This window comes from Sinohyriopsis cumingii, chromosome 6, assembly GCF_028554795.1.
Source record: "Sinohyriopsis cumingii isolate HCF-2022 chromosome 6, ASM2855479v2, whole genome shotgun sequence".
In the NCBI taxonomy this organism is placed as follows: domain Eukaryota; kingdom Metazoa; phylum Mollusca; class Bivalvia; order Unionida; family Unionidae; genus Sinohyriopsis; species Sinohyriopsis cumingii.
Window position 1 is genome coordinate 6,200,825 of NC_142966.1, and position 13,471 is coordinate 6,214,295.

General features: G+C 37.1%; 1 protein-coding gene across 2 annotated transcripts in view; it reads left to right on the top strand.

The window, feature by feature from the left end:
- Nucleotides 1-12,789, top strand: part of LOC149796314 (uncharacterized) — a 57,504-nt gene extending 44,715 nt beyond the window's left edge. For both annotated transcript variants that reach the window (XM_089960960.1, XM_089960961.1), the window contains exons 3-5: nucleotides 1,648-1,716; nucleotides 6,730-6,909; nucleotides 11,628-12,789. In XM_089960960.1, coding sequence (XP_089817086.1) covers nucleotides 1,648-1,716; nucleotides 6,730-6,909; nucleotides 11,628-11,827 — 449 coding nt within the window. In that variant the 3' untranslated portion in view covers nucleotides 11,828-12,789. The remainder of the gene's footprint in view (nucleotides 1-1,647; nucleotides 1,717-6,729; nucleotides 6,910-11,627) is intronic.
- Nucleotides 12,790-13,471: the final 682 nt, after the last annotated feature.

Sequence of the window (13,471 nt, forward strand, 5' to 3'; positions counted from 1 at the left end):
ACGATTGTTTATGTGTGTACGAGTGTTTATGTGTGTACGTTTGTTTGTGTGTGTACGATTGTTTATGAGTGTACGATTGTTTATGTGTATACGTTTGTTTGTGTGTGTACGATTGTTTATGTGTGTAGGTCAGCCGGAAGTTCATTTGCCTTTTCCGGCACATGCTGGGAACCAAAGCAATAATAAAACAACAGATGTGATGTAAATAAAGAACATATTGAATTGCCTTTAAGGCTGTGGATGTCACAACGTCATAATAATGTATCTGTCGTCACAATGATTAGCTTACGTGTCATCATTAACAACGTAAGAAAAAATTAGGCTATTTTTTTCAGAACGATTATTACAAAGTTGTATGACTAACACCGAAATTCAAAAGTGCAGGCATTTTATTGATTTTCGAAACGTCCGATAGGATCATAAAAACACTGAAGCAACCAATCCAGTCTTACTTTGGTGACTATAGAACCTGTGACACGTAGATTACAAGTCTGACGCTCTTCTAAATGAGCTACCGGGGCTCCCTCAGAACTGTGTATTGACTTAATAATCATACTCTACAAACAGTTGGAAAGTCGTCTGCCTTTTCAATCATATGCTTCAAAAAGCGCTCCAGTCCACCAAAACAAAAACAAACTCAGATGCAACTCGAATGTCAATCTGGAATTACCATCTAGCCCAATATTGTTATAATTTCATAATAACTTTATAGTTCAGGCTAATGAAAAACGAATGATTTCTTCAGTCTTGTTTTCATTTTGTTTGTTTGTTTTGGAGTTTTACTTGCCAAATTGCAGGAATAATATTAAAAAGTAAAGTGCAAGTATTTCAATTATTGTTGAAACGTAATCGAATTGTGCATTCATCATTTAAAATCTTTCCTTTGCACATCGAGTGAGCTATTCGTCCGTCAAGTTCATACCAATTCGTCAAGTATCACTACACATACACATCTATACATTTCAGATACAGGGTGGTTAGAGCAGCCTTCGGACGTTATTGCAACTTCGTATCATTGGTCTTGTGAACATTGTATTAAAATCCCATGACACTTTTACACTTATCGTTACGAAATCTCACTCAAGTTCTTGTAATGTACTTGATGCAAGTTCAGTTTTCTTTTATCGCTCGTTCCACATACTTCCATGTATTCTCTCCTTTATACATATATGAGGATGAGACAGAGACAGAGAGATACAGCAGGGAAGATTTCACTGAAATTCTGAACCATATTTTATTCATTTAGAAGACTGAGATTTTTTACTTTTTTATCCTTATTGTATCACAACAGTAATGATTTATCAGTGGAAATTCATCACAGATATAGAGACAATAGAATCAATAGTCTACTGTTGAAATATAGCCTGATCTTGAAACGATATTTATATGTATGCGTATTATTACGCCATGGGCGGATTACAGTTTGATATACCAGTAGTATTGGTGTATCAAACTGCTTTTATACGAACACTTTGAAAGCCATGTTAGTTATAATGTGTGCGTATATATATATATATATATATATATATATATATATATATATATATATATATATATATATATATATATATATTCTTACATACACGCACACAGATGAGTAATAATAATAATAATAATAAATATTTATTCACTGTTCTGATATTTCAGCTTTCCTCTGCTTTTGTATCATCCTTGTGTTAATTCTACTAGGACTTGGAATTGCCAAGATCGTCATAGGTAAGGGTCAACACACACACACTTATATTGTTGCTGTGCAAATCTCTCTCTGAGAGGGGTCATGATAAGTATTCAGTGGCGATAAAGGCACATGATATGAAATTTCTAAACTGAACGCAGTATATATTATAATTAATCACAAAGTAAAAATTGAAGGTCAGTGAAATTTAAAATAGTGATGTGAAAATTCTTTTCAAATCTACCAAGGAGCATTGTTAGAAAGCAATACTTCAGTATAAACTAATAGATAGCTAGCGTCTGTAATATTCAACATGTCGGGCAAAGCATGACTTTTATACAAACTCACAGTTGATAATCTTCTTTAATCTTTCACAAGTCTGCCAACGCAAGACTTGAGTATAAATTGACAGATGGTAAGTTTTTTTTTAATGTTTGACATATCGACCAACGCATGACTTCAGTTCAAACGGACAGGTGGCAAGTTTCTTTAAGTTTCGACATGTCGGTCAAGTATGCAAGATTACAGAGAATGCATATCTTCAGTTACTGTCGAGCACAAAATTTGCTATTTAGTTTTGGTGCACAAATAGGACGGTAGTACAAGGTACTCTTACTATTAATACCACTTAGGACTACATAGTAATTCTTTCAAACTGCATAAAAAAGAGAAAGCTCTTGATTGAAATTTAAATGAGTTGTTCTATTTTTTTAAAAAGACCTAAAATGAACGTTTTAATAAAAACGACAAAAATAATGCCAGAGAATAAGTTAGTTTTGAGAAAAAGTTTTTGGTATTTATCAACAATCCAACTGGACAATCACAAACAAAGGGAACTTTTATTTTCAGCTATTTTCGACATTTCTTTAATACCTTCTAAAACATGAATGATTTCATAGTTTTGCTCCAAAACATGTTGCAGTTCCTATAGTTTGTTGAAAAACAGTTATTTCGAATATCTTGTCGCCATATCCTATTTTTAGTGCAGCATTGTTCTGCATGCATTTTATATCTGTTTCGAGTCCAACATTTTTATCACTACTTCTGTATCTGGGTTTAGGCCAACATTGTTTTCCGTGCATTCCATATCTTTTTTTAGTGTTTCCATGCATTCTATATCTGTGCTCAGGCCAGCATTGTTTTCCGTGTATTCCATATCTATTTTAGTGTTTCTATACACTCTATATCTGTGTTTTGGCCAACATTGTTTTCCATGCATCTATTTTAGAGGGAGAATAAGAATCACGATGAAAACAGTATGAATAGGTTATTTGCTTAGTATTGAAAAATGTTAGACCCAAGGGAGCTCTTCGGTGGCCTGAGTGGTTAGAGTGTCCGCTTCTGTTTCGAACCCCGGCCAAGTCAAACCAAATACAAAAAAATGTTGTTTTTTTTAGCTACTTGGCATGGCGCTCAGCATTAAGAGATTAGTGTTATAACTGGTCAGACTGGTGTAAGGATAATTTGACCGGGTGGGGCATGATGTCTCAGGGCTAGACATCAATATAAACTGTCACAATGCAGACATCGTATTGATATGACTAAAAGTGTTAAAGCTACGTTAAAATTCCAGAATACACACATACACACGCACATACACACACGCACATACAATTAGGCCCAATGTCAAGTGGCCCTGAATGACCGAGAATGCGGGGCCATTCTAGGCAAATACATGAGGACCCAATATTTTCTAATTCTTACTAAATAACCTTTTATTATATAGATAATGAAAGCATGTTAATATGTATATTATGTTATATTAGAGGAACAACACAACCGAAGCTAAATAGTATTTACATGTTTTTCGTACATTTTTTGCGTCGTTTAACCCGCGCACCGCGCAGTAATACAATATAAGTAGGAAGCCCTTGCATACACGAGGTGATTCTCACTTAGTTTTCGACGAAATTAAGTTTATTAAGGTAGATGAAATGCTATGTAGCCAAACACGCACAGTGAATTTGTGGTTTTAGAAAAGATGACGCAATGCTCAATGGAACGTGACGATTCTAATTATGAAAAGATCGCCAAAAGAAAAATCCGTCTGTCAAAGTTCTGCCATTGTGAGTGTGCTTATTCGATGTTGCTGTCATGGTAGCTGATACATTTGAAATGTGCAGTGTGCGTCGGGATTTCTGCGCAGTTTCTGTTGTCCATTGATCTTAGACAATACCGGAAAACTGAGTTGCATGAAACATTGCATTTAGCGTCAATGTAAAATACAGTGTTTACGTGACAGAGAGGTTGTTCATTTACACATTGTGATGAAGGTCTGTTAAACTCTCTCTCTCTCTCTCTCTCTCTCTCTCTCTCTCTGGAGATCAAAACCAGTTCATTTTCATTGTTTTTGTAAATCATTTTCCACTTTCAATTGAATTATTTGGATACATTTAGAATTTAATTGTGCTAGTCAGTGTATGAATGGATTTTAAAAATAAAATAATTTCAGTAATTCGCTTGAGTGAGTATTAACAAAAATATGTTTTCACTGTGTTCAACATACATTAATAAGATTATGAGAACGAAATGAGATCGTCCATTTTGTCCCTTGATCACTTGCTTTTCTTCCATTTTCTGTTCTCTGTGCATGTGTTTTATTTGTCTTGAGTTAGGAAAGATAATTATGTTCCTACTAAAATTTTCTATGCAGGATACACACAGCAGAGCATAAACAAAAAACAGCTGACATTATCGAGGGATATCGTCAGAAATCGGCTACTTCCAGTCTCATTAAAATCAGATCTCCTCTAGATCTCATTAAAATCAGATCTCCTCTACGTAGGACAGTCTAAATCTCATTAAAATCAGATCTCCTCTACGTAGGACAGTCTAAATCTTATTAAAATCAGATCTCCTCTACGTAGGACAGTCTAGATCTCATTAAAATCAGATCTCCTCTACGTAGGATAGTCTAGATCTCATTAAAATCAGATCTCCTCTACGTAGGACAGTCTAGATCTCATTAAAATCAGATCTCCTCTACGTAGGACAGTCTAGATCTCATTAAAATCAGATCTCCTCTACGTAGGACAGTCTAGATCTTATTAAAATCAGATCTCCTCTACGTAGGACAGTCTAGATCTCATTAAAATTAAAATCAGATCTCCTCTACGTAGGACAGTCTAGATCTCATTAAAATCAGATCTCCTCTACGTAGGACAGTCTAGATCTTATTAAAATCAGATCTCTACGTAGGACAGTCTAGATCTCATTAAAATCAGATCTCCTCTACGTAGGACAGTCTAGATCTCACTAAAATCAGATCTCCTCTACGTAGGACAGTCTAGATCTCATTAAAATCAGATCTCCTCTACGTAGGACAGTCTAGATCTCATTAAAATCAGATCTCCTCTACGTAGGACAGTCTAGATCTCATTAAAATCAGATCTCCTCTACGTAGGACAGTCTAGATCTTATTAAAATCAGATCTCCTCTACGTAGGACAGTCTAGATCTCATTAAAATCAGATCTCCTCTACGTAGGACAGTCTAGATCTCATTAAAATCAGATCTCCTCTATGTAGAACAGTCTAGATCTCATTAAAATCAGATCTCCTCTACGTAGGACAGTCTAGATCTCATTAAAATCAGATCTCCTCTACGTAGGACAGTCTAGATCTTATTAAAATCAGATCTCTACGTAGGACAGTCTAGATCTCATTAAAATCAGATCTCCTCTACGTAGGACAGTCTAGATCTCATTAAAATCAGATCTCCTCTACGTAGGACAGTCTAGATCTCATTAAAATTAAAATCAGATCTCCTCTACGTAGGACAGTCTAGATCTCATTAAAATCAGGTCTCCTCTACGTAGGACAGTCTAGATCTCATTAAAATCATATCTCCTCTACGTAGGACAGTCTAGATCTCATTAAAATCAGATCTCCTCTACGTAGGACAGTCTAGATCTCATTAAAATTAAAATCAGATCTCCTCTACGTAGGACAGTCTAGATCTCATTAAAATCAGATCTCCTCTACGTAGGACAGTCTAGATCTCATTAAAATCATATCTCCTCTACGTAGGACAGTCTAGATCTCATTAAAATCAGATCTCCTCTACGTAGGACAGTCTAGATCTCATTAAAATTAAAATCAGATCTCCTCTACGTAGGACAGTCTAGATCTCATTAAAATCAGGTCTCCTATACGTAGGACAGTCTAGATCTTATTAAAATCAGATCTCCTCTACGTAGGACAGTCTAGATCTCATTAAAATCAGATTTCCTCTACGTAGGACAGTCTAGATCTCATTAAAATCAGATCTCCTCTATGTAGGACAGTCTAGATCTCATTAAAATCAGATCTCCTCTACGTAGGACAGTCTAGATCTCATTAAAATCAGATCTCCTCTACGTAGGACAGTCTAGATCTTATTAAAATCAGATCTCTACGTAGGACAGTCTAGATCTCATTAAAATCAGATCTCCTCTACGTAGGACAGTCTAGATCTCATTAAAATCAGATCTCCTCTACGTAAGACAGTCTAGATCTCATTAAAATCAGATCTCCTCTACGTAGGACAGTCTAGATCTCATTAAAATCAGATCTCCTCTACGTAGGACAGTCTAGATCTCATTAAAATCAGACTTCAGTCAGTTACACATAGCTAGCTAATAGGTTTGAGCGTCACGTGGAAAGGGCTACTGTCACTGATGACCACTGGTGGAGTTAGATTTATGTCGTGGTCAGCGTTCGACGTTTCTTTAGACATTTTTATTTAGCCAGGGCCTCGGTGAATGCGTGCACGTGATTACCACATACGGAAGAGGTGAATAGTCTTACTTATCCACTGTCCACATCATGGGATATTGACCGTAGCAACAACGACAAGCTAATCTATTTATCTTCCCTGTCCAAGAAAAACATGTCTAATGTTGCTGTGTACGTAGCCCGGATGGTTCGCTTGCTTTAAGCTCTTTGTTAGAGACAAGGTCCTCGACCTGGAGCTCCCGCTCCACCAGCAGTAAGTCTATGCTGTGAATCTGTACAATTTGCATCGAAAGCACCTTTATACCGTACAAACATATATTCATTTATTCATATATTTCAGGAGCGACCTACCTTCGTGAATGCGAATTGCAGTCTATGATCCCCATTTTCCTGATCGTAAGTGGCGTGGCCCCCATTTTGTCCGGAGGTGGCGCTAAAAGGAATGGCGAAAATAAAAACACAGCCGCCACCTTCTGCGCACTGACTGGACTATGTTTTAACCTAGCCTGGACTATCGCGGGTAATGTATATACAGGCATTACAAGAACTCTCCGTAAATAGAGTTCCCTATCAAATAATAATAATAATAATAATGAGAACTTTGTATAGCGCCTAATCTTTAGAAGCTCTAAGCGCTTAACAACATTAGACAACACCTATAAGATAAAAAACATAGAATGATATGATTACAAACACAAACACCATGAAATTAGAAAACATTAAAAAAAACATGCTGAGAATATTTAAGGTAGGAAACATTATTAGGTCTTTAAGTTTGTTCTTGCAGTCGAAATAAGTGAGTTTTGAGAGCACTTTTGAATGTGATCACTGTCTTTGTGTCTAAGTTCAGTGGGCAATTCATTCCACGTTGCTGGGCCCTGGTATGCAAAAGAACGCTGTCCATGTGACTTTGTTTTCATAGTGGGAATAATGAGTACACGATTGTCAGAAGAGGAGTATAAGTACCTTGCTGGTGTATACACATGGGTGAGGTCAGATAGGCATGTTGGATTGGAATCTATCAGCGAAACGTAGCACAGAGAACAAATTTTGTGTTTGATTCTGGATCGAATGGATAGCCAGTGTAGGGTACAGAGCAGCGGGAAGATGTGCTCTGATCGTGGTATTCTAAGTATGATTCGAGCAGCTGTGTTTTGAACTTTTTGAAGTTTTAGGAGTAAATATTGAGATGAGCCAGACAGAATTGAGTTACAACAGTCCAGTCTTGAAAGTACTAATGAACACACAAGTGTTTTAGTAGCATCAACTGAAAGATATTTGCGAATGGAGCTGATGCGTCTCAGCTCAAGATATGATGCCTTGCATATGTTCATGACATGTTGGTGCAATGTGAGAGTACTGTCCAGAGTAACACCTAGGTTTCGTACTGATTGTGTGAATTTAATGCTGGTGTTGCTGATATTTATTGTTTGAGGTAAAGGATGTGAATGAGAAAGTCTTTGTGTTGTAATCAGAATGGCCTCAGTTTTATCATCATTCATCTGCAGCTTGTTACAAGTCAGCCATGATTTCACTGCAGAAATGCAGAAATGCACCTCTCTACACCTTGGATGGTAGCATCAACTTCATTTGGGTGGCTAGATTTGTATATTTGGGTGTTATCAGCGTACAATTGGTGAGACACTGGATGATGATCTATGACACTTGAGAGCGGCTGAGTGTATAGAATGAAGAGAACAGACCCCTGTGGAACACCACAACATAGATCAACTGGGTTGGAGTGTATTCCATTTGCAGATACAACTTGTGTCCTGTTGACCAAGTAGGACTTGAACCATACTAAGACTGTATCATGAATGCCAAATACATGTTGGAGACGGTGAAATAATATATTATGGTCTATTGTGTCAAATGCTGCAGACAAATCAAGGAGGTGAGGACTGTAATCTTTCCACCTATCCAATGCAGAGAGAATATCATTAACTACTTTTAGAAGAGTAGTTTCAGTACTGTGGCAAGCGCGATATGCATATTGTACATTGCTAAAAAGACTGTTTGAATTAGATAAGATACAAGCTGGGATAGAACAACCTTTTCTAAGATTTTTGATATTAATGGGGTATTAGAAACTGGGCGGTAGTTCTTTAAATAGTTATGGTCTAGTGTTGGTTTCTTCAGCAGAGGCTTTACAATGGCAGTTTTGAAAAATGATGGGAATTCCCCAGATGAGAGAGAGGTATTAATAAGATCAGTTAGTGAAGGCAATACTGGATCTAAGCACTCAAGCAGCAGTGATGTTGGAATTGGATCAAGTTCACATGACTTTGGTGCACCCTCCATCAGGATTGTATGTACGAAATCCATAGAGACAGGTTTAAATGCTGCTAATGGTTGCCGCTTAAATTATGTATCCCAACTGTATGGTGACGACGAGTCAATTGAAATTGTGGTGTCAAGCTTATCTCTAATGGTTTGTACTTTGTCACGGAAGAAATTTGCAAACATGTCCGGAAGGTCGACTGGAGAGAAGGTAATTGGAAGTGGTGTATTGTTCCTTGACATTAGCTTGTTAGCAATCTCGAAGAGCTCTTTGCAGCTGAAACTTTCCATGATCTTAGTAGTGTAGTGGGCTGATTTCACTGCATGGACTATATTTGTGACATTCTTCTTAGCGGCTTCATAGATTTGCTTATGAGTAGTGAGTCTGGTGGAAAGCCAAAGCCTTTCAGCTTTACGGCGGTCTCTTTTAGCAGTGCGAAGCTGGTCCCTAACAGCGCAATACCATGGAGAACACTTTTTAATTGATACTCTGCACTTGGTAGCTGGGGCGTGTTTGTCGAGCAATGAACGCAGGCAGTTATAAGTTGTTCTGCTGTAGGAGGTAAGCAAGTTGTTAGGTTTGCTTGGATGTCATGCAATAGTTTGGTTCTATTTATCATACAGAGGTTTCTCTTAGTAGCAGATAAAGGTACAGGGTTAGGGACTGATACGTCAAGATGGCATATAATGCAGAGGTTATCTGATGCAAGTTCATGGATACCAGGGAGGACCGTAGAATGTTATCATCAGGTCTATGAAGAATCCAGTCTAAAATGTGACCATGTTTATGGGTGGGTTGGTTAACTGACTGTTTGAGGTTGAAAACAATAATTGAATCTATGAGTTTTTATGTATTTGGGTTTCCGGGACAGTCAAAGTGAAAGTTGAAATCTCCAAGAATAATCAGGCTGCACCTATCGAATTTCCATACTCCAGGAGATTCGGAAACTGCTTCAAAAAGAGAGATTCGGTCAACTTGTTTTTTCTACTAGGAGGAGGGCGGTATAGGCAGAAAAAATGGACTGACCTTTGCTCCATTGTGAGTGTGGTTTGGACTAGTTCAAACGATGTGTGATCGAAATTGAATGTTGTTGTGTAGTTAAGACGTTTGATCATGGAGTTCTTTGTGATGACAGCAATTCCACCTCCGCGAGAGTTACGGGGGAACGACTTGATGGAGTAAGCAGTGGGTGTTAGATCCGCACACTTGGGCTCATCGCCTGATGTTTTTAGCCATGTTTCTGTCCGGAAAAAGACGCCAATATTCTGGTCGTTGATAAAATTAACTATTTCTATGTGCTTTTCCGGTGGTCCTATTGATTGGGCATTGAATAATGCAATACGCATAGGTATCTCTTGGATTGTTGACACGAAGGTTGACGAATTAATAGGGATTTGAATTAGGGTATCTAAATTAACGGTAGAATTAAATGATATCTGCATTCCGGTGCAGGGTTCTTAGTATATATTGGAACCTTTTTCTCAAAATATTTCTTCAGTTTTACAAAGAGCTCTTATTGACGCAGTGGAGTTAAATCATTGAGTGACATATGTGGTGCAACGATCCCCTATCCTTTGAATTTCTTTTGCTAGGTATATCTGTTGTATGTATTTGAACCTAAAATATGTACGTTCATAGAAGCATAGCAGCATTATACAAGGAGTCATAAAAAGGTATGTACGCTGAAGCCTGACAACATACTACAACGAGTCATAAAAAGGTATGTACGTTGAAGCCTGACAACATACTAAACAAGTCATAAATAGATACGTACAAGATAGCCTGACAGTATACTACAACGAGTCATAAATAGGTACGTACGTGGAAGCCTGACAACATACAACAACGAGTTATGCAAAATATGTACGTGGATGCCTGACAATACACTACAACGAGTCATAACAAGGTATGCACGTGGAAGCCTGGCAAGGTACTACAATGCAACAACTTTAGTAGATGTCAGATTCATTTTCAGAGGAATTTAATTTTCGCTACATAAACTTTATTACATGAATAATATTTTTCTTTAATAGCAAGAAAAGAAATGATAACAGCAGGCTGTTAAAAACGCAATGTCCCTTGTGCGAAGTTTCCAAGTGATGTAAATCTTACCTGAATAAATTTATAAGGAATTTCCTAATACATGATCAATGTGCTAGTTGGACCTCAATAGACGCGTTCTCCGCGAAAACGAGATATTGTACTCATGATCAGCCCAAATGAAAACTAGAGGTTCACTGTCCTAATGATACACATTTGCTGGCACTAATATGTGCATCTTAGTTATTATATTGTCGTTCAAGAACATACGTTAAACAAAATGCAAAACAATCACATACCATCTTGTGTACAGCTAATATATGTATATAAGGTACATACTGTACCTTTGGTTTCTTTGCCTCCTGGAACCAAACCGCCCCCCCCCCCCCCCGTCATTGTTCACATATGTATTTTGTGTTTTAACTCGGTCATTATGATTCTGTCGACCTATACCTTTTGATAATGTAGGTAGGTGTTTTAACTCGGTCATTATGGTGCTGTCGACCTATATCTTTTGATAATACAGATAGCTGCATCTAGTACAACGATCTGAATTTTGTCTTAAATGTGTTTATAGCCCACTTAAGTGGATATTGAATACATACAAGTCATAGTAATATGTTTTCAATAATTGTAACGAGTAATTTAATTTTCATTAAAACACACACACACATATATGTATGCATATGTATATATATGTGTGTGTGTGTGTGTGTGTGTGTGTACGCCTTAAGAAATTACATCACCACTGTGTCACAGCATAAGTTGAATGTATGCTCCTTAATTAATGTGAGTGGATCATGTAGTGTTTCCCCCTGTCCAACCTTCAGTCTCTCTGCTTTAAAAGTTTCCGGTGATGGGCATTCACCTTCCATGCAAAATGATGTACTTGTTAACTTTTCGAAATCTTTTTTCAGGAAGCGTCTGGGTGTATCCCACATGGGATATGGTAAAGAAGGGCAATAACTTCCAATGTGCGACCAATGCCACGAATTGCAAGTCCTGTAATGATGTAGTTTTGACGTTCGCTTTTGCCATGGTTACCGTAGACTGGATAATCTTTGGGTTTGTAATCATCATCATCGCTTGTTCGATCTGTGCCACACAGAGGAAGTAATCTGTGTCCCAGTCACTGATGTTTATATGTTTAGAAAAAGAAACTATACAGACAACGTGAAGAAATTCAATGAACAAAACGAAAATAAATGTTTATATCTTTAACAGAATTTCCCATGCTGTACATTATTATATTATCACTTGGTATAGACTAACTGGTGCGCCGCTTTTCTTTTTTTTTTTTTTTTTTTTTTTGTTGTTTTGTATTTTATTTAGGTTATTTATTTTGGTGATACAAGGAAGCTTGTTTCCTAATAATCCAGTAACATATGCTCGCATTGATGGATCTAATTGATAATCATAGCCTTGCAATTCCAAGTTAATGCAGAAAAGTAATTAGCTGTGATAAAGAAATTCTATTTTGTGCTTATTCCATTCGGATAATGTAGCTTTCGGCTTGAGTTATTGATAAACCTTTTGTTTCATCTACTTCTTTTGCAAAATACTTTCACACCGTGGTTTTCGTACATGGCATTGCAACAATTCAAGATATCTAGAAATACACACACAATGTATCTTTTGATACGTGTCATATTTATTCAGTCCCTATGTGGCCTGGAAGACTTTTTTTAATATTGAACATTGACGATAACCATCAGGATAACGAGACTGTGAATATAGAAAGATATACATATTTTCGCATTCAGGTCCAGTTAACTTGACAGTCGCATGGTTTAGGCAGTTCTGCTTGGAATAATATAGTGTATATAGTATATACTTATATTATCAAACTTATTCAAAGTATCTGCATGTGTTTTTGCCAGGTACGTTTCTATGTCAACACAACGGAGGTGTTTTGTAATTATTTGAATTAATCTGGACAAAAATATTCCTTCCTTCCTTTACTTCATTTTTTATCCAGTATAAGAAAGAATCCATGCATATTACAGCATTGTTAGCAAAACGTTCATATTTTCCTGTTACGAATGCCAAATTTTGATATTAAAGGATACTTCAAAGTTATTGTTCTTAGTAATGACTTTTCATTTATCCAATTAACTGAGTGATACTACTTTATGGAATTTGATACACGCATGTAACATAAATAGTTGCGTGTGCGTGACTTTGACTTTTAACGTAGCTTTAACAACTTTTCAGTCATATTGCTACGATGTCTGTAATTCAGCAGTTTATAGTGATGTCCAGCACGGGGATCATTCTGCAGACATGTGGCATCATCTCCCACCCAGTCATATTATCCTGATACCAGGATGACCGGTCCTAACATCAACCTAACAATGGTGAACACCAAGCGATACAGTTGTTAGTTTTATAAGTCTTTGATATGACTCGGCGGAGGTACGAATCCGCGACCTCCCGCATCAGAGGCGGACTCTCTAACCACTTATGCCACCGGAGCACTCTGGATAGTTAAGTAATCTCAGTAACACGTGTCCAAATATTTAAAAAGGTCTTTACTCTTCCTATACAAAGACAAAGATATCAATCTGTAGAGGAACTATAAAGAGAATCGTCTTTCAGCAGAGCACTAGCGGTGCAAATTATGGTTTTACCGGTATTTCCACGACAGGCACTTCCGCGAATGAAATTTACGCGCCTTTGTTTGTCAGCGACCGCCACATCAGCGGCTAATTGTGTGAAAACGTTGGTATGAATAAAAGAATGCTACGCGCAAGTACAAAAC